Source organism: Ursus americanus, chromosome 2 (genome assembly GCF_024610735.1).
Source record: "Ursus americanus isolate L20-20 chromosome 2, mUrsAme1.1.p, whole genome shotgun sequence".
Lineage (NCBI taxonomy): Eukaryota > Metazoa > Chordata > Mammalia > Carnivora > Ursidae > Ursus > Ursus americanus.
The window spans coordinates 71748716-71771464 of record NC_142128.1 but is presented as its reverse complement, the minus strand read 5'-3'; the positions used below and the strand labels follow the sequence as shown (position 1 = coordinate 71771464).

Here is a 22749-nt window from a genome sequence, read left to right as displayed (position 1 = left end):
ATTCTGTCACTTGTTTACCTAGAAATGCTAAGTTACACTTACAGACACACACGCGTGCGCGCGCGCGCACACACACACACACACACACACTTGCACATACCCATGCTCATGCACACATGTGTATTTTTTAAATGCTGCTTTGCAGACTGTCACTCTGAGCATACTGTAGTCACCTGACTCTAAGGATCCAGCAAATGAAACTAAGATCTTAACAGTTTTGCAAATGGACTTCTTTAGCTTGCCTGCCACTGCCTCGTATGAAAGTTCTAAACAGGGTTGACAAACATGCATCTTCAAGTTTAGGTGATGCGTTAGTCCAAATTACGTGATACAGAGAGTAAATTCATTAAGAAATTCTATAACATAAGGTTTTATCTAAATCAGTTTATGTAGGGTTATGTAGTTTTATGTATATATGTAAGTATATGTGTATGTACATAAAATAAAGGGGGATACACATAATTACAAAACATTCTAAGATACTACCTGTAGTATAGCCAGTGAGGAAGTAGCAACGAGACACTTTCTTTGATGAATGAATCGGTAGAAAAAGAATTTCTTTCGCAAGTATTTTTTCCCATATTATTTTGAGAAAAAAATATTATTATTTTTTTTAAAGATTTTATTTATTCATTTGAGACAGAGAGATAGCATGACAGGGGGAGAGACAGGGGGAGAGGGAGAAGCAGACTCCCTGCTGAGCCAGGAGCCAGATGTGGGGCTCGATCCCAGGACCCTGGGATCATGACCTGGGCTGAAGGCAGATGCTTAACCATCTGAGCCACCCAGGCGCCCCGAGAAAAAAATATTCTTAAAATAAGAAAATTTCTTTTTTTCCTGCTTGTCTTCTCTGCAAAGTAGATTTTGATGTCTGAAACTAACGTTCAGTAAGCAAAGTGTAGTGAACATCAAGAATTAAAGGTTGAAATCTGGCCTACCATGGCGAGGTGGACCCAGTAAAAAACCTATTTAGAAGGATCAGGAAAAATTCTCTGCTAATAAAGAATATAAAATAACAAGGACATAAATCCTGACACAGACTTAGTTTGTTGACTTTTGTTACTTTTAAATTATTGCCCTCATATGTTATTGTCATGTATTTTTATTTTTAAGAGCAAATTGGTAAGATTACTTCTCAGAGTTGGTTACAAAAAGCAATTGAAAATGTGACACCTATACGAATTAATTTTGCTTGTAGAAAATATGATAAAATTATAGATTTTATTCTGTGTTGATTTGTTTTCTGATTTTACTGAGGATAATATCTCTAGGGCATGATTTATCCCTAGAGCAGGTCTAAATTTTAATGAAACTACAAATAAGTGAGATCTATATGTAGTTCATACAGTTTACGTTAAATGAAGTTGATCTTGGAGCCCAATTTCATTCAACTGTGTAAAGATGTTTTTAGGAGTTTAATTCAAAAAGGCAAAAATTAATAGGATTTTAAAACATCTTGTTACAGTTACACACTTACATTTTCTTTTTTCCAAGATATATATTATTATTCAGAAGTGAAATAAAGGATACTGTTTCTACTTATTTTGATTCATTAATAGGAACCCACACTTCCAAAATTTTTGTATTTTTAACAGTCCTTAAAAGATTGGCAAGCCTTTGAATCTTTCAGTTGTCTATTCATTTTGCATCACTTATTTGTATTATTTCATTTCGTGATCAAATCAACATGCAGTAAAATCTATAGTTCTCTCACATTTTCTGTAGCAAGTAAATTGTACAGGTGGTCACATTTTGTAGTGTTTCCAGAACCATTTTTCTTAATTAAAAGTATGTCAACAAGGAATAGGATAATTTCTTGAAAACAAGCTTAAAAATTACAAATACAGAATCTGATGTTCCTGGATGTTCAAACCACGTTCAAATCCTCAGAATTGAAAAAAAAAAAAAAATCTCAGAGGCCTTCACTTTTTCTTCTACTTCCTCCCTGCTCCCACCACATACAGAGAATCACAATCTATCTCTTTTCTATTCCCTCTTAATCCATAGTGGCTTTATGTTTAAACTAGGAAAATATTCTCTTGTTTCTAGTGTTTTTTAAAAAATCAACTATATATATTCCCAGCAGAGTTATCTTCCTAAAAGAGGTCATCTGATTATGTCACTTTCCCCCAAATCCTTGATGGTTCCCTGTTCCCTAAAGGATATCATGCAAAGTCCTTAGCTGAGTAGTTCGGGTCCTGTAGAGTTTGATGTCCTCCGTAACTTTCCATTGTTGCCATTGACTGCACAGCCCTCCCTCATTATGTGCCAGCCGTGTTTTTCCTCTTGCTTTGTTCTGAATATGAGAAATAGCATGATGTTTTGGAGAGAATGGAGGACATTTGGATTTACATGTCCATTGTTCTGTAGGACTTTGATCAAGCTATTTATTAACTTTCTAACTTTTCAATTTCCAATTTATAAAAATAGAAGTGTGGATAATAACTATTCTATGTTGTGCCCTAATCTCTAATAAGACAATTATCTCTAATACATGAACATAAAGGTGTTTTCGTTCACCGTAATGTGCAGTTAAGTTGATTAGGTGGACATGACGCTGGTGTTGGTGGTGAAGATGTAGAAAAAGGAAGAGGGGGAAAAGGAGAAGGAATTCATGTACTGTTTATTATTCTGTTAAAATACCTGAATTGAATCATTTAAAAGACAGTTTTAATACCTTTCTTATGCATGTGCTATTCTAGGGACCAGGAACAAGCCTCAACGAGACCAGTCGTCTTCATAGATCTGATCTTATGGGGGGAAGGAATAGATAATCATCGTATGTCTTTGTATTTTTTATTTGTTAGCCATGTGACAGAGCATGCCTAGGAGGAGAATTATGTTAGAAGGGACATGGTCAGATAAGGCCTCTGCGAGGAGGTGGTGATGTTTGAACTGAGATCAGGATGGAGAAGAACCAGCTACACAGGGAACAATGTCTCGGGCTGATGGAAGAGCAGTTTACACAAAGAGGCCGACTCAGGATAAGCTCTGTCTGTAGAAAGTTTGCTGGAGCGGGGTGAAGGAAGAGTCTTAGCCAGATGTGGGAAAAGTTCACATTTCATTCCAAGTGCGGTGGCGAGCTTCTGCAAGGCTATGGTGGGAGAACAACATGACGTGCTATGAAGACTGAAGCCATGAGCCTCTTTTGTCTTCTTCAGGATAATCATGCCCAGTGTAGTCTGCTGTTTTCAGGTTCTTCTGTGTCCGGTTGTTGCCCCCCTTTGTCTTTGAGTGTCTCTCAGGATATGCTACCCAAAGCTGAGCAGAGATACCGTATGAACTCATTAGCCCATAGAACAGAAAGTTCGTTGCTGCCTATACTCTATGATCTAGACAGTTCCTGTGTTTTTGTCCCCTTCCTCTTTTTGTACATGAATTTATGTTAAGTCCGATCTTCATTTAGTGCTTTCGTATTGATTTGGACGGAGGGTGTTGCTAGGGAGACTAATTGTAGAATTATATATAACCCTGTGAATCTTACCATTTTTTTTATATTGTCAACCTTATAAATGTTATAGGTGTTAGAAAATCTGTTATATATATATATGTATGTATATATATCATACATATATGTATGATATATATACATATATGTGTATATATGTATGTATATGTCTATTTCTTAAAATTTAAATGAGGACACATCTCTCTCCCTTAACTCAAACTTCTTGACAGTCTAGGTAAGTGGCTTTTAAATTTCTTCACAATGACCCCAGCAACATTGTGACCCCACAGGAACGTAACCATATATAATTAAAGCAAAAGTTTCATGTAATGGTGTTTTAACATTACAACTATGTTGTCTGCTCTATTTTATTTTCCTGAAAGTAATGCTAGTTGCAACCCACTAAACTGATTTTACAACTCATTAATTTGTAATGACCTGCAATTTGGAAAACACTGGTCTGTGTTTACAATGCTTTTTTTCTTTCTTTTTTTTTAAAGATTTTATTTATTAATTTTGAGAGAGAGCATGAGCATGAGCTGGGGGGGTGGACAGAGGGAGAAGAAGAACAGACTCCCCACTGAGCAGGGAGCCCGACACGGGGATTGATCCCAGGACCCTGAGATCGTGACCTGAGCTTCTAATAAAGGCAGATGCTTAACCATCTGAGCCACCCAGGCTCCCCTACAATATTTTCATGCTGTTCCATTTATTTAAAGACAAATTCCCCCTTTTCTGCCTACTTTTAGACATTGTCCTGACTTGCTGCTTGGCTGTTAGGTCAGTTGATCAATCATAAATTCGTCATTTACAGTGTTTTCTGTGTTTCTGGGGGTGGGTAATAACATGCATGGTGGCTCTGTACAATTTGTAAGTCATTCCGTTCCCTAAGACCCTTCCCGAGATATGGGAACTGTGGGTATGGCTTATTCCCCTTCTAGAGTCACAAGAACTGAGGCACAGAGTGGTAAATGGACTGTGGCTAGAAGATAGTGAGTGGGTCTGTGGCTTCCTACTCCTGGCTTACTCTCCCAACAAAACTGATTTTTTCACCATATCAGTACCTCGTGGCATGTTCTCCTACTCTATTAATGTTGTCTTATTTGTTGTTTTTATTTCCATCTGCAGTTACCTTCTTCTGTTCTGTACATTGCCTAGGAACTCACATATGAGAGCAGAGTTTGCCCTCTCTCCTGGGCTTGACTGCTCTTGATGCTCCAAGATTAAGAAATAAACAGGAAATAGCCCTCTTGGATATTGAGGTCTTTCTTCACAGCCATTATGTCTACCGGTAACTTTGGCTAATATTACTGAGGAAGTGGCTCTTCTAAACTGAAAACTACAATTGGACCAAAACCTGTGAAATAGGAACATGGCAGTCAGGGTATATTTTTCTCACGTCACAAAATACAGAATATACTTTTGTTACACTTCTTCTTAACTTCCTCTAAAGTCTCTGTTCAGCAGATGTTCTGACCCAGAGGCAACTTGCTAAGGGATCAAGTATCTTTACCTTTGAATATTTACAAATACAGGAGAATACACAGAATAATTTTTATGTATTCCAAATATATGATTTTTAGTAAAATCCTCATACTACCCTTATTTCTTATAATAATGACCCAGAGGAATCCTCTACTGCTATGAGATAGCAACAGCAGTAAGAAGGAATATGTATATAGCATTGTATAATTTACAAGCAGTTTTAAGGCACATTTTCTCCTTGTTCCTCAATGTTCTCTAGGTAGAGTGGCTGTTATAAAGTAGGAAACTGAGATCCTCTAATACTGAACCTGACCTCCACTCCTCTACCATCCCTAGAATTCCTGATCTTTACTTTATATAACTTTTCTTTTCTCATTAGGACTTCTTATCTTCCCATATGCTATAAAATGTATTTGTTATGCTTTGTACTTTTTGTCTCTCTCCTCCAGCTAAAATTTAACCTTCCTGAAGAAAGGGATCTTTGTGGTTTTGGTTTCCTGATGTGGTCCAAACACCTGGAAGAAGGCAGGGCACATAATAGATAATAAGTATTGATTAAATGATGGATGGGCGTAGAGACAGGCTACACATGAAAGGATGGATTTAACTGAGTGTACCAGTAAGTGTGGGTTAGATTATGCTGCAGTAAGGAGCAATACCAAAACCTCCGTTACTTGGCACTAAAGCATATTCTGTCTGGTCACCCAGAGCCCACTTTGGGCCTGTATGGCTCTCTAGGGTAGCTGCCCTCTCTCCGTCCATGTGGCGACGTGGCGTTTCAGGCAGCTTCAGTCTTGTGTTATCTTCATATCAACATAAGTTTTTGCGATCTCATGAGGGTGAGAGAACACGCCAGTCACTCACTCACTGGCTCTGAATTAAACCCATTCTACTTCTTTGTAACACGGATTATGCCCATTCATGTTTTATTGTCCAACACAAGTGTCAGGCCTTACCTATCTCAAGGGAGTGGGGTAGCGTAATTCTTCCCTGTGTTAAGGAAGAGGAGAACCAGAAATAATAAATGTGAGCATTGTCCATGCCATGAGGTAAAGCAAAAATTACCTGATTTATTTTTTCTATTGTTTGTTTTGTGTTCTTTCCCTACTTCTTTATTTTTGTGATGTATTCGTTGCTGTTGCAACTAAAGCATAATTAACTCTCTCAATGGGCATGTGTGGTAGTCGTGAATGAAGAAGGTAGCCATAGATAGCCTTAGGGAATTGCTGTCGATCTGAAAGGAAATTCTGAGCAGAGATTAATGTTAGGATTGGGATTAGGATTATTTTTCTTTCAGAGAAATTACTTTTAAAATCAGAATAATTCGTGAGGTTTACCAGAGTATTGATCCCTTGTGACTTTTCTCTTGATCAGTAAGTTAATCCCTGCTGGACGCATTTGTGACAGGGACCTTATTTTGGTCAACTTAAAAAATTTATAATAAAAACTATTACTTATCAAACTTCAAATACCAACTATAGATTAAGTGCCATGTAGCACATGAACTGTTTTCTGTTGTATATCTCTAATTTGACATTAAGGTAGTTGTGATTACCTAGATTAGTCATATCAGTTAATGAACAAGCCAGCGTTCATTTAAATTACAAAAGACCATAATTTATTCTTTCACTCTTCTTATGGTAAATGTATTGGCTTCTCCTACTTCCCCCCTCCACACCTCCTCTAAAAAACTCCCCAAAACATAACTCATCCCATCCCAAAATAATCCAGTGAACTCTTAGGGGTCAAACATTTTTCAAACCGTATATGCTTCTTTCTTTAGCCCCCACTGCCTAGTGTAGTTCTTGATACATAATTGGTTCTCAGCGCCTTGAATTGAATATTCCACTCTCCCATGCAATGCATGAATCATTAACACATTTGTATTTGTTTTCTATTACTGTCCTAATAAATTACCATAAATTTAGTGGCTTAAACCCTTCTTTTCCATCTCTACAGCCAAAGATGGTGGGTGGAATCCCTCTCACACTTCAAATCTCTCCTGCCCTTTCCCTTGCATCTCTCACTGATAATCTAGGGTAATCTGTTTTAAAATCCATCATCTTACCTGCAAAGTCACTTTTGCCAGGTAACATAGCATATACAGGTGTGACACCGGAGGGCAAAGATTAATGGGACCAGAATTCTGCTTACCACACTACTTTAGTAGACTTCATGGAGAGTTTGTTGTATCTTCTTTTAAAGACTTGGTAAGGTGAAGTTACAAGTCGGAGGTTTAATGAAAGTTTGCATTAAACTAAGCACTTTATTTTTTGGACAGATATTTTGACATAAAACTTCACATGTTTATTACAGACCTTTTTAGGTGTTTTATTGCATTGTGATGTACATGTGCTTTTTAGGGAAGAATATACCATACTTGGCATAATATAAATTTTGCAGACAAGTTCTCTTTATCATTATTGTTAGTGTATTGGCACTTTTTTGTTTTGTTTCGTGTTTTTTTTTTTTTTAACAAATGTTTATTTAATTCTCAAGGGACTTCTCTCCTCAGTTCCAGTCCTTTTTTTTTTTTTTTTTTTTTTAAGATTTTATTTATTTGACAGAGAGAGAGGGAGACAAAGTACAAGCAGGGGGAGCAACAGGCAGAGGGAAAGGGAAAAGCAGGCTGCCTGCTGAGCAAGGAGCCCAATGCAGGACTCAATCTCAGGACCCTGGGATCATGACCTGAGCTGAAGGCAGACGCTTAATTGATTGGGCCACCCAGGTGTCCCTCCAGTCCTGCTTCTTTTTTTTTTTTTTTTTTTTAAAGATTTTATTTATTTATTCGACAGAGATAGAGACAGCCAGCGAGAGAGGGAACACAAGCAGGGGGAGTGGAAGAGGAAGAAGCAGGCTCATAGCAGAGGAGCCTGATGTGGGGCTCGATCCCGTAACGCCGGGATCACGCCCTGAGCTGAAGGCAGACGCTTAACCGCTGTGCCACCCAGGCGCCCCTCCAGTCCTGCTTCTTAAGTGGCTTACTCCTTCATGGACTAGAATATAGGAGATAACAAGTAATTTTAACAAAACTTAATTAGAAAAGCTAATCTGCTATAAAATCTAAACATATTATATACTCCAAAGGTGTATATAAGTAATTGGGGGTAGTTAGCTGCTATTTAAGCAAATCTGTTTGCATCAGAGTTGTATTTATTATACACAATGAAGTGTTTCCTGTCTGATTGCTGGAAAGGAGAAAAACAAATGAGAACAGTTAGATCAATAATGTTCCAATATCCATTTTGCTTTCTTTCATAATGTCCCCCAGAAGAGGAAGGATGGAGAATTTTTGTTTTGCATGTACGTGTGTGAATTTAGCTATTACGTGTGTTTGTTGTACATCCTGAAAATGGTATAGGTTAAAAAGAAAAAAAAAGCTAACTAGGACTCTCTAATACTGATCCTTGTGCTAGGTAATATTTGAAACCCCTTGGGGGGAAATTGTTGTTTTGTTGTTGTTATAAGATAGTTTGAACTCCTCTATACCTTCCACAGTGAGACAAATGGTTCTCAGATTTTGTGATATTACCAGAAGAGTAAATGCATGGCCATCACTCAAACCAGATATCAGAATTTTCACACTGGAGTCTCTTGAGTGTACAATTCATGTTCCCCACACTATTTCCAAGTGTGATATAGCTTCTGATTTCAACTTGGGAAATTAGTGTTCTTGAACCAGGCATTAAAACAGTTTCATTTTTGGTGCCAGGTGCCACCTGTGGTCACATACTGGTTTTTCCCACACCTTTCCCTAGCACCTCTCTGTGGATCTTTCTTTGGCTTATTCCCCTTCATAATCCAAGGTAGTCTGGGGCCATAAAGGCAGCATATGTTCAGTCAGTGCTATAGGCTACTTTCACTGATTTATTTTTAGCTTTCAGTCCTTTCTAGACTTAAATAATGGCTTTAGGAAGAAGCTATTATCTAATTTTAAACAGTGCACATTTAACCTCTCCGTCACCGTATCAAGTATGTATTTAAAACAATCAGAATAGCTCAAAGTAGCATCATTTCCACATGCAGCCTGTTGAACCCAGACCCTTACTCCTGGCTTTTCTTACGTACATCCTGACTTTTAGAAGATTTCTCTGTTTCTTAATTTGGAAGGATACAGAATTTCACAGTGGTCAGTTTTAATGGAATAACCATCTATTTAAATGCAAGGGACAGAACTACCTGGTTTGAATTCCAAGTCCACAGTTTACCCACTTTGCGATTTTTGGCAAATTAGCTGAACTCCCAAAGCGTCTTCTCTTTAAAACAAGGTAACAGTAGTAACATCTCCTGAAGCTACTTCATGATAGTCATTTCACTAGTACATGAGCCCATGAGGTCAGGACTTAATCTGTTTACTTCTCTCTCCCCAGCACCTAGAACAGTGTGTGCCCGGTAGTAGGGACCTTGCTTAAACATGTGTTAAAAGTTCAGCCAGAGAATACATGTAATGCATTTAACACAGTGCCTAGAGCAGAGTAACAGTAACAATACAATTTCCTGGGTTTTTCTCCCTCTGCATTATTAAAGCTCTTAAAGGTCATCAGGTGCACTTAAAAGATGACAAATTTTATTCTAGAATTGTCTTTTGCAGAAAAAATACTAGTCTACCGCTCAGCCGTTCTGTTTTAACCTTAGATAATACTCCTTACAATTAGATACATTGGGCCTCTCTCTTTTAAGTCTGCCAACATAATTTGTGGGCTGACTTAAGGGTATGAAGGAGAGAATGAAAATTAATTCTTATTCCCCGAAGTTGTGTGTATCTGTATATTTTTTTAAATCAAACTGAGGTATAAGATGACTCATGTCCTTTTAATGTTCCCACCAAGGCAGGTTCAAAGCTTCTTTTCTGCAGTTTGCTTTAATTCTAAGAGAGGAAAAAAAAAAAAAAAACAACATTTCTAAACTGAATTTGCTTGTTTGTACTCTCTGACCTAAAACACTTTGCTCGGCTGTCCTATGTAATAGTTTAAAAAAGGAATATATTACTTTTTCCATTTCACTTTCCATATGGATTTTTGTAGGGTTTTTATGAGTGCTGCAGAATTTAGAGCAAAGTGATCTCAGAAATTATCTCCTCTTTCTCATCCCTGCATCTTAAGAGGTGAGGAAAGTGAGTAATAAGAGAAGTTAAGTGGTCCTAGCTAGTTAATGAGGTAAGATGTGAAACAGAGTTCCTGACCTTTGACCGGTTTTGCCCTGCCTTCCTTGTTTAAAACAAACAAAATGAAACAAAAAAACAGCAACCCACTCTAACCATATAAACAGATGCCTCAGTAGTGCTATTGTTTTTCTCAAATCAAGTCTTTGCAGATATTGTACTACTAAATGTTGAAAAAATTCTGCGTATGACTTGTTCTGATAAAAGGGAAGATATGAATTAATTTAGTCATATATTCCATAATAACATGTTAGCAGAATTTTTTAACTCTCTTAAACATAATGTAGAACTTCTGAAAATCAGTCTTTTTGTTCAGGATAAATTTTAGAATCTATGTATTGTTAATAGAGTATACAAAGTGTAAAACCTTTCTCATAGCTAGAATAAGTCAACTAATGCAATTAAAATTTGTTTCTATTTGAATGATTGTCTTCCTATAGTTTAAAGAATGGCCAGATAACATTTTCAGTTGTTAGCAATTTCCCCCTACTATCAGCCTTTCTCTGTTTTTTTATGATGTTAAGCATCCATTTCTTACTCACTTCCATGCATATCAAAAGGTTAAAATGGCATAAATATGCTATAGTACAATACATTCCCATTTTAGCTACAGCCATAAATTCTCGAAAGATTAGTGAAATTACGCAACCTGCTGTCTCCATGCCCCTCAGTACATAGTAATTTGCGTGATCGTTTTAATGTCTAATCATATCACTCTACAACTCTCCCTTTTCTTGTATAGCTGTTAAAAGAAGTCACAACATTCTTGAGACAGTAGTAATAATAGACACAGCTGTCGTGGATTTTTAAAAAAGGCTTTTAGGAAATAATTATGTATCCATTAAGTTTGAAATGTGGAAGACCTATCATTGCATTTAAATTTATTTCAGATTTTCCTGAGCAATTTAAACTTTTTGACCTCTCTGTTAGGTAGAGAGGAAGGATGAGTCCGCTAATGTGATGGGGCTCAACCCCTCTGCTCAGTGTCAGTCAGTAGAAGAGCCCTTGTCCACAATGGAGGCGCACTTTAGGGCTCATGTAATAGGGAGCAAGTGGGAACTCCCTCTTAGGCTGTACTCAGCAGTTAATTATGAATCAATCCAATTACTAATTGTAGCACAGGATGCAAACTTTCTCCTCTTCCTACATAATGACTCTTTTGGAAATGTGTCAGTCAAAAAGGTGAGTAGCATCCTCAGATTTACATTTTAATATATATTCAATAGGTATATAATTTAAATATTAAAATAAAATGTGCATATTTAGCATAAGGAAGTTTGTTATTTATAAAATGAAGAAGAATCAGTGTCTAAATTTACAGTATCCACGTTAACCCAATATACCACCTTTTGTCATGACCTCCAGCAGCTCATTAGAAAAGGCTTTTCTTCGCATTAAAATGTTTTACGATGTAAGTTCAGCTTAGTGGAATCCCTCATCCTTCTTTTCCTCTGCTTCCTTCACTTGCGGGTCGTCCGTGGGCTCAGTTGTGTTGCAGTTAAGGTGTTATGCTGGGGCTAATCTCTGTAAAATGCTAGCATTTGTTCTTTTTTTTCCCTATCATCAATCTTTCACACTCATATCAAACCCCTAATGTAACAGCAGGTTTCCCAGAGCTACTGGTTAAAATTACCTTTGCTTTTGGTAAACTGAACCTTCAAGCCTCAGTGTTTTCAGTCGCCCCCTGTGGATTCCGTGAAGCCTCTCTCTGCACATTCCTCACTGCCAGTCACTTGTTTTATGTCCTGAAACCAGGAGCCTGTGCAGAGCCCCCTGATTGTTGCAGCTGCACCCACCACCCTTCCTTAGATGGAGAAAGGGTGTACATGCCTCCAGTAATCAGTGTCGCGTGTGCAAACTACAAGGGAAAGTGGTGGGAACTCCCCAAGCTAGAGAGCTTGTGTTTATGTTACCTGATAACAGTTCAGATTGTTTAAAATCCTAGCTCTTTCTGAAAGTTTCTTGGCTTTTGTGACCCTGACAGAGATTGGCAGATTTACTTGTCTTCGAAGTAAATGCTACACTGAAATAATTTATTTCTTAAGGTTTGTCTTACTAATTGCCTGTGTGAATAGTTACTGTTTTGTTTAAATTTATTTTATCGTCCTGTGTGCCTGTTCTTTCTTCACTTCTCCACTTCCATAAATACTTCCCCTTTGTCCATTACTGACTAGGACTATCCCCAATATTAGTAAAAATGGATTCCAATATAGATAGGATTTCTTGCGAATACGCGGTTCACGATGTTTTCACCTTCAGCGCAGTATAGTTTCCACACACAACTATTAGGTTATTCTTTTGGAAAACTGACTCCTGCCTTTGAGGATAATGCTTTGATTGTTGGTGTGACTCTTCCTGTTCCCTGTTCAGTACTGGGAGTTACAGTCTCATTAAGACTTACACTAAATAAATATCTGGGGAGTTCTTGAAAATTAGTAGAAAAAGGAGATGCCCTTCTCTCCGTGAGTAGCAGCATATTTTTGGTAGGTTTTGCCTCAAGCAGGTAAAATTCCAAAATGTTGTTCTCAAACTTTGATTCCCTGTCTGGCAAAAAGCCTTAGGCTAATGGTGGTGAAATAGCCATCTAAATTTGAAATTTAAGATATTCCCTTTGAAAGTCGTTTAAGTATTTTTACCCTTCAAAATATAACATACATGCTTTGCCTATTTTTAAATATTTAATAAATTTTAAATTTTAATTTATCACATTATCATTTATTATGTTAGCCTTTTCTAAAATGGCCATAAAAAAGAAAAACAAGTATGAGCACTTCAAAAGAAACAAAAATAAAAATTATCTAGAGTATTTTGTCTTTAAAAAAGTCTCAGTAGCATAACTCAGACATTTTTCCAGAGATGTCAGTGACCTTTCACATGTTATTATATGATCCTTTGATGTACAAAAGTCTGTTGTATTCTTTCTAAAATGGTAGTAAGTAGGGTACTGAAATCACTTAAAATTTTAAGAGCTACAACTGTGTTCTAAGGGTTATTTCTATTAAAGTTAATGAGCATGATTTATTTATACACACTACTGAATTGTTATAAATTAATGTTTATATTTAAGTAAATGATTATATGATCGTGCTTAATTGTTTGGAGTATGCAAGCCATATTTTTTCAAAATAAAGAAATGAAGCCAGTGTGAATCACTTAAGTAAATTTTCTTGTTAGAATTCCTTGTTTTTCCTTTAGTTAAGGTCCCAAGATCCTCCCTGAATCCATCAAAAGTTTAACTCACCACACCCTTTTTAATATGGGATGGATGTCGATGTGCTGCTTAAGGGTCAGGGAGCAGAGGAAATTAAAGAGTTTTAAGTATTGGCAAAAACAATTTCCTGATTCTAATGAATGATTTTGGTGACATAGTTTAATCTAGAGTATTGTGTGTAAAATTTCTTACCTCAGCTGCATCTTCATTTTTATACTCCTCTTGTTTGGTTTGGTTTGTTTTTTGCAGTGGGTACACCTTATTACATGTCTCCAGAGAGAATACATGAAAATGGATACAACTTCAAATCTGACATCTGGTCTCTTGGCTGTCTACTGTATGAGGTAGGTAATGTTGATGAAGTCCACATAGTGATGTATTTTTTATTACTGTAATATATTTCCTCTATCCTTATAGTATACACTTATTTTTTTCTGGATGGTGTTTAAGAATTAGCTTTTTAATTAGGAAGGGTTAATTCGTTGACTTAGTAACTGCTTTTATAATGGTAACTATGCATTCCTGCACATTTACTTCCTCTAATATTTTTAAATTGTTTCCTTTTAGTGAGAATTTTATTATAAAAATGTTTTTAATATTAATATGATGTTATCCTGCATATCTTATTTATAAAAATGTACATTTGAATATCTGTAAGGTAACTTGCTTATCCATGCAGAGCAGGAGAGGTATAATGGAATGGATTAAAAACATGAAAGCATGGTAAATATCTTTTTCAATATTTCTTTTGCTCTTACATAGAGTAATTTAGCTTTAAGGATAGTAGGTAAATAGATAATTTTTCTAGGTTACCACTTAATTTCATTTCCATGAATAACAGTTGTATTGGTAAAGCTTAGTGAAATACTCTCTCTCCTGTTCTACTGGTGATAATTTATCAAAAGGAAAATGGAATCATCTACGTACATCCTCTAACAAATATTTCAATGTAGTAATTTGGATGGGTAGAAAAAAAGCATATTATATAAAAGCACATTTTACGTCCATGTTATAGAGTAATGGTATCAAAAAGCACCCAAGACTAGTGACTTACGTAAATTTATTTTTTAATGAAATGATAATTCTCCTAGTGATACAAGCTTTAAGTCAGAGCTGCTAATTAAAGCTTAGTCTACATCTGAGTAACTATTTTAATAAAATAAAATGAAGGAAAATAATACATGGAATCATTTTCATGTTTTTTAATGTATACAAAAGAAATCTAAAGTGGATAGATAGAAACCAATATATTTCTTACTCTATATTTTGTGTTTCCTGTCCTCCTGACTTAAATGAAATATATCATGAGATCATTTATTTTAATTGCCCAACCATTACTTGGCAGTAGAGCATTAGAAGGCTTATTTTTTTAATGTGTATCATGAGCTTTAATTATTACATTATGGTTTACAGATTCATATTTCCTTAATTTAAGGAACCAGAGATTATTTTGTTCTTCCTAGTGAAGTGACTAATGACCACTTTAAAAGAACAGATTTTTAAATGTTCTTAAATAACATTCCTAGGATAATTTTTATTATGAAAAATTATGAATTTGTGATATGACAAAACATGTTTAGGTATGCCCAGGAGATTAAAAGAGATTATGCTCACTATATTATATTCTTTTACTAATTTGCTACAATGCTGAGATTTGATTATACTAAATTACTAAATATTTAAAAGTCACTTTGTACATTTTTAAATATTTTTTATTTATTTAGTAACGTTAGGTTCCTCAGGCCATAGTCTAATATTATCAAAATGGCATTTTCCTTTTAAACACTTGAAAGTAAACAGCAAATTGGTTTGCACTAATAAGATGAAATTTAGCAATGAAAAAGAAAAAGTTCAATTAAGGTAATGAATGTTTTTTGAGAAGTTTGCAAATTCTTTTAGGGCCACTGGATTCTTATGTCAAAACTGAAATTAATTCTTCACATTCTGGATTTGCCTTTGAGAGGCCGTGTCCCATTTTTATGTGTGTTTAAAATGACCACCAAAATAGAAATTATTTCTTTGGACACCCTTACATCCATGAATTTATGTGTTGTGGATGATTTTGAGTTAAAGTATTTATCATGATAATGTTAGTTTTCATCTCAGTGAATTTTCTCAGTTCCTCTATGCTAGTCATGTGGAAGAACTAAAATTTTTCTAAAGATTTAATTTACCTTTATGTTCTATCTCCTTCCAGTTATGTTTCAATACGATGTTAACAGAAATACCCAGCAACTTAGCCTTAAAAAATTGGCCACAACCTCTCATGGACATTTTATATTATATCCCTCTAAGAATTTACTATTAACAATGAAGGAGTGGGAAGGTTTTTTGAAAATGTATTTTAAACTCAGAAAATTAGACTTTCAAATATTCCTGAAACCTCAAAAAAAAAAAAAAAAACTAGCAGTACAGTTTTAATTGATATGCAACAAAGTAGACTTTACTAATTAAAATCAAGATGCTGTGCTTTTGCTACACGGACCTTTACATGGAAAAGTAGGTTTTACACATTTCCTTTATTGTTCAGCGCAGCAATTGCATCCTTACAGGGTTGTAGGTTGGTGGCTTACAGTTCAAAAAAAAAGAGAGCTGCCACCAGCCCCGAAGACAGACAGTGGGCTTTCGTCCCTCCGACACCCCCAGAATACTAATCAGGAAAGTCAGACCCTGGAGGTCAGGGAGCAAGTCAATCATTCTAGCGATCGTCTCAGTGTGGAGGATCAAATTAGCCTGAAAAATTCAGCTGCTGGGAGGAGAGGGCGAGCAGCTGTCAGGGGCAGCATCGAGATGCACTAATGAACCAGATGAATAGTGCAAAAGCTTGAAAATAAAAACAGGACAGTTGACATTTTTCATCTGTCAAAGCAGGAGATGCATGAAAATATACTATTCCTGTTTTAACTCCTTAGGGGACATTCAGATTTTTTTTTTTAACACTCTGCAGTATTGAGACAAAAAGTACTGTAATGAACTCCTAGCATATGATAATGAATGTATGTACATTTATGTAGGGTTTTTGGAAACATGGAAAGACTATAGTTATATATACAGTGTATTTTTTAAGGTGGCCTTTATAATACTCTGTCATAAAATGTCCTTGCATTTTAAACAAAACAAAACAAAAACATGTCATTACTGATAGCTTCTCTTCTAGAAATTTCCTCTCAGATGGAGTGTTTTACATGTTTAGAGCCATTTATATTGTTTTTACTTTTCTCTCATGTGGAACAGCCATTCCTGAGGTGGTTTTATATAGGTGTATGTAGGTTTCATATAAAATGTAAGCTAAGTAAAACCATGTCAAGCTACTTTGCAGGTTTGATTTCCAGTGCCATCCCCTCCTCGTTTAAGGCTCTGAAGGAGTTAAAGCTCTGTCTGGAGCACCAGAAGACAGATGAGAGCCATTTTCAGCTTGTCCTGTCCCCACTGAAGCTCACTGAGTAGCACAGCATGGACTAGCGTGTTTCACACACACTCTGCCTGTCTGGGGAATGTACACATTGTCCTTCCAAAATCAAACTTATTAGCACATGTAGAAAAGGGTGACTGACTTTGGGGCAGCCTCGCACTCCGTGTTGTATTCTCGCTGCTGCGGTTCAAAGATTTAGAAGGTTTTGAACAGGATGCGAACATTTTAAATTGAATTTTTTAGTTTGTAACCCTACTTACCACACTACTTGCTTGCACTTTAAATGTCAAGTTAGAACCTTGTCTTAAAATAAATTTAAATTCAATAATGTCTTTTTTAAAGTTGATCATTCTTTGAGTCTTTTTTTTTTTTCTGCATAGAAATCTCATTCGGATGCCTTGAAGTAGCGGCTATGACTCAGAGCTTTTGAACATGTTAGTGTTTTTGAAACGTTATCAAAAGAAAAGAAGTTCTAGTTCATCGTAAACCACTTCAGGGTCACTTACAGCATGCAGATTGAAAACACTTTTTTCTTCCCCTCAAAATAACCCTTCCCTACAGGAACTATCATGTTGTGTAAAATGCTATACATTCTACTCCCTAAACCATAGCTTAGATTATTATTCATTTTCAATTTCTGTTTCATTTTAGTGATATTTCGACCATTGCGTGGTTGATATATACCATTGATGTCCGTTTGGTCATGAGATATATTACTTATTTTTATGGCATTATATTCATGAAGAGTTTTAAGTCACTCTGTGGTCTTTTTCTTATTACTTTATGTCATATATGTGTATGTATATATACGTGTGTGTGTGTGTATAAATATAAATATGTGCTAACCGTTTCTCCCTTTTAGGGAATTTTAAATATTGAAAAAATACCAAAAATTGAAGATTTTTAGAACTTACCGAATAATTCTCAGAAAGGAATATTCATAAAAATCAAAATGCCCAGATAACTTTTTTAAAAGTATTTGTAATTATTTTCTACCCGAGTGTAATATACTTGATGAAATCACCTTTAAAAGTTACCATGTAACTATATCAGTTTCATTGGGAGCATTTTACAGATGGCTGCATTACAGAGTCCTTTCTATGGTGACAAAATGAATTTGTACTCGCTGTGTAAGAAGATAGAACAGTGTGACTACCCTCCTCTTCCTTCAGATCACTATTCAGAGGAAGTAAGTCATTTTTCAGCCCATGTGTTTGTCTGTTGTTCATTTTGCTAACGTTTGCATTTTATTAAGATTTTTTTTTCTGTCCAGAAACACAAATGACGAGTATGGTGGCAGAATTAGCACTTTACATTCTGTTTTCCTTCTCTTGGAGACTTACTGTTTAAAGAGTTGACACTGCAGTTCCTAATGTGGAGTGGAGCAGAGCACAGCATGTGGTGTGGAATTGGTCACTTGTGAAATTGGTCACTTCCTAGGTGTGAGGAGAAGGAGAGCTGACTTTGCAGCCTTCTGAACACGGCGAAGGGCAGAATTCATGCTCAGACCCCAGCTCGAGTTGACCAGCATGTCTGGTGCCCTTTTTGATAAGGCCACCCCTCATTCTCACAGCCTCTGAACAACCACTGTAACTTTCTGCTTTGGCAGAACTTCCCTCTCATCCGTGTTTTCCAAAATGTGAAACATCCATCTCTTAGCTCTGTGTCTCTCTACCTTGTTCTTTCAGCTTTACCCTCCCTCCCTTGACCATGCCTGTCCTGTCAGTGCCTCACTATTGCAATCAGATTCCTATGGGAAATGTTTTGAGGTTACCATTAGCAGACATGTTAAAATGTATATTGGATGGGATTGAACATTTTAGAAGACTCTACTATATAAAAACCTGGGTCTGAATCCTTGCTTGCTTGGTAACCCATTGAAATGAGGTGTTTTGGCTCTACCCAACATACGGTTTCTTATTGAACAAAACATCTCCCGTTTAAGCCCAGTACATTGTGATTTTGCCAGTATTTAAGGAGGAGGTAGGCAGAAGAGCAGTATCTTGGGTTAACTAAATGTGTTCACATAACTCTTTTTGGAAAGCTTACTGGGGAATCTACCCAGAGAAAACACTGTCTTGAGTTAGGACATCTCACCCTCTCATGAGCAACAGATTTTTCGCCCAAGGGAGATGGCAAGGAGCAAAGGAAAAATATAAAACAATTATAACATTCACTTATTAGCTAGTCTTGTCACTCTTTCTCTGTTGAAATAAATAGCAATCGGTTTGAGTTTTATATAAGGAAAATTGAGTCAGTGTAACTTGAATAATAAATATCTCTAAAGAATTTTTACCATACAGAAAGCACTTGAGGCCCTAGAATGTTATAAGTACCTTTTTTTCTGTGGTTTTGATACTAATAATCAATGATGCCTGTTTTTGTTGTTGTTGTTTGTTTCATAGCCTTTGTATTCAGGTAATTAAACTAAACTCTTATGAGGCAATGATAATTTAGAAGCCTTATCTTCATTTGATGTTAATGCTATTATGTTAGCCATTTTTAATTACTATTTTGGGTATAGAATATAAATATGGCATTTCACAAAACCAACTTCAGAACTCCAGGCCTGGAAATACAGTAGGGTGTGAACAATAATGCAAAATGATGGCAAGAATGTCAGGGGCCGCTCTTTGTTGTGTCATTCATGCTGTCTTCTTTTTTCCATGAAGCGCATGAATATTTCACATATCTGCATCCTCATCCCCTATTCTTCTTGACTAATTTTCAGACTGTCTGAATTTGCATTTCACATGGTAGCTGATTAGGAGATGCCGAGTGCAGCAGTGAAGCCGCAGCAGGCGGTTACCATGGTGACCTTCAGCAGGATTTTAATGATGATACCACTAGTGGTTCGTTGAAGTCGGCCTGCCTGCAGGGCTACTTCACTGCAGCTAAGTGTGAAGTTGGATATGCGGATTCTCAGCCAAGGGGCAAATATCAAAGTCTGGCCCAGATAGAAGGTCTTAGAGTTGGGAGAGGAAAATAAGATTCCACTTTTTACTTCACTCTGTAGAGTTACCAGTTTCGAAAAGAGATATAAAGCAAAACACGTTCTATGGCGGACTTTCCAGAAAAGACAGGACATGCAGCTCCTCATATTGGTAAAAATCCGGCCTTGTGCTGTGGGGAAATAGAAGGCTATACCACTAGGTAAACACGGAAACTAAATCGTACGACAGAAATGGAGGTATGAAAAATACAGGCTAATAATGTGACTTTAATCTGTTCGGTTGTGTAGAAAAGTTCTCAGAACAAGAGCTTTGAAATGCAGATGTGCTAATAAATATTTTCTCTCCTTACGCAGGAACTCTGTTTGTAAAATAATTATTCAGAATTTGTGGGAGCAAAAAACCTGAACAGATTCAATGCTGCCATACTTGAGGGGAATCTTAAATATTTCCTTATATAGTAGGCTTTTTCGATCTTTTCAAAGTTCAAATTGCCATTTAATTTTTTAGCATGGCGGAAGATAGGAAACAACAAAAAGTGAAGTATAAAGTTTTTAAACAGCGAACTTTCACTAAGTGTTGATTTTACAGCTAAAATGGTAGCAGTCTCTGTAACTGTTTGAAGAATGAAAAAATTAAGCAAATTAATGTCCCACTAAATATCTATTTGAAAACTTCTCAAATTGAGTTAGCTTACTGCTAAATTTTTAAGGCTACTGCCTGAAGAGATTTAGAAGGGAACATTTCATGAAAATAGTAGCTATGCCCCCAACCAGCTTTGATCAATAGGGTTAAGGAACTCTATAAGATTTATTTCTAGGTATAGTCATTCCAATTAGAAGAAGAGTTTAAAAGCTTGGGAGTTTTTTTATTTCTTATATTCTGAAAAAATACAGATACACTTAAGCGTTACAAACCAAAAATGAGAAATAGTGTCCTTTGGAAAAATAAGCCTATATGTCAAATCTTTCCTTTTGAATTATGCTGTTGTTATTATTATGCGCAAAGGATTGGGATTCTAGGTTGAAATATGTCAGCTGTACATGAATGATATTAGGATATGTATATTTTGTAGCTTACTAAAATGTTTTTGTTTATGACAGTATCTTTTGGTGTTCAGTATTCTTTCTTTTTCCAGTAATGATCTCATCCATGTATCAGTGGGGAACTACTGTACTTAACCCTAAAAATCTTGAATTGAAAAGATAGGTATTTTTCCTTAAATATCTCTTAAGTTTAGTTAAACTTGGTATTATTAGTGATGGTGCAATTAACATCTGTGAAGCCAACATTTATTGAACATTTACTGTGTACAAAGAATTATGACTCAAAAGTCCCTTTGTAATCTGATCCAAGTTTCTCTCTCCAGACTTATGGATTATGGGAGACCCTCTTCTTTCCTTCACTCTATCAGTGTAGGTTCTGCTAAAAGTTCCATGAATTTCCATGATTTTATGGATGCTGTTTCCTCTTTCTGAAACATCCCTTCCCCTGTTCTTTACCAGGCAAACTTCTCTCTTTGAAAAAAAGCTTGGGCATCATCTTCTGCCTGAAGTTATCCTGCTCCCTTTTCTTCTCTCCCCACATTCCCCCACCCCGCCTTGGCAGTATACTGCATGTCAGTTGTTTCTTTGCACACACACACACATACACACACACCCAACCTCTCACCCCTGTCTAGTTCCTGCCCCTGAGGAACAGTAACTGCTTTTTATTTGTGTATCTGTAGGGCCTGGCATATTAAAAATGTTCAGTGATTGATTAAGGAAATGAAGTGAAAGAGTGAGATTGCCGTAGTAAATGAAAAAAAAATGCACCAATTATTTGACTACTGAATGAATGCGGGAAACTTCTCCAAAAAACTCTCCATTCAGTAAAGGTAGAAAATTACTCAAAAGACAGGCCAGAAGCTATGATGATTTTATTTTAATGATATTACCCACTATATGACTTTCCATTCTTACCAGCAAGCAGCGTCATTTCTGGAATGCCCAGTGTCCATTTCCTGGAAAATAAGACAAACAGATCTTTTCCTTCAATTTCAGTATTTAATTTCTTTGAGAGTCACAGGAGTGGTCATCAAAAGTATGCATTTTCAAGGTGCCTGGGTGGCTCAGTGGGTTAAGACTCTGCCTTCAGCTCAGGTCATGATCCCAGGGTCCTGGGATCAAGCCCCACATCGGGCTCCCTGCACAGTGAGGAGCCTGCTTCTCCCTCTCCCTCTGCCTGCTGCTTCCCCTGCTTGTGCTTTCTCTCTCTCTCTCTCCATCAAATAAATAAATAAAATCTTTTTTTAAAATGCATGCATTTTCACTGTTGTTCACTAAATTATCTGATGACTCGTAAGTTGAAAAAAAAAACAGTGAATAGTTATACTGACAATTATTTAGAAAGTACAGAATGCAACTCTATACGAAGTTCTTTTTAGCCAACATATTTTTTGAAAATCTGAGCATTAACATCATGCAGAGTATAGAGTCGGTCTCTTTCAATAGTTTTTATTTATTGTAAAAAATTCCTAATTGAAATAGAGAAGACATGAGAAAGATTGAATAGAAATGTACCTTGGTGGTTGCTTTTGGCAGATCTGTCTTCATTTTAGGTTTGAACAGAGAAATTTGAATGGAAGCTCTGAAGTTGAGTCAAGAGTTTGTAGACGGAAGTGAAAAATGGAAATAAGTAGGGGAGAATAGGGTGATCTTGGTTTGAGAAAAAAGAAATTAAACTGAGGATTTGAAAAAACAATGCTTTGTGTGAAAAAGAAATTCAGTACCTATAGTGCATTGGTGAGAGGGTTAAAAGCTCTTTAATGAAGTCAGCTCTATTATAGCAGAGTGCTCGTTGATCTGAACTGATTGCCATAGCAGACCCTGATCTGTTTAGGGGTCATTGTAAGTTCATTGTAAATAAGAAAAACTTTTGTAGGACACGATATCCATGGTTGTCTTCTAATTATATTTTTGAGAACTTGCTAATTCAGTAGGTCATCTTCATTTTATTCCTGGAGAAACCAAAAGGTAATTTGGGAAATAAAATTATTGAGCCAGTAATCAATTTTCAGATTATTTAATGCTTCTCTTG

The 22749-nt window shown here is 36.2% G+C and overlaps 1 protein-coding gene across 2 annotated transcripts in view; it reads left to right on the top strand.

The window, feature by feature from the left end:
* The window catches only part of NEK7 (NIMA related kinase 7), a 151020-nt gene that overhangs the window by 114483 nt on the left and 13788 nt on the right, over window positions 1-22749 (top strand). For both annotated transcript variants that reach the window (XM_087857490.1, XM_045787732.2), the window contains 2 exons: window positions 13555-13649; window positions 17793-17906. In XM_087857490.1, the coding sequence (XP_087713616.1) occupies window positions 13555-13649; window positions 17793-17906 (209 nt within the window). The remainder of the gene's footprint in view (window positions 1-13554; window positions 13650-17792; window positions 17907-22749) is intronic.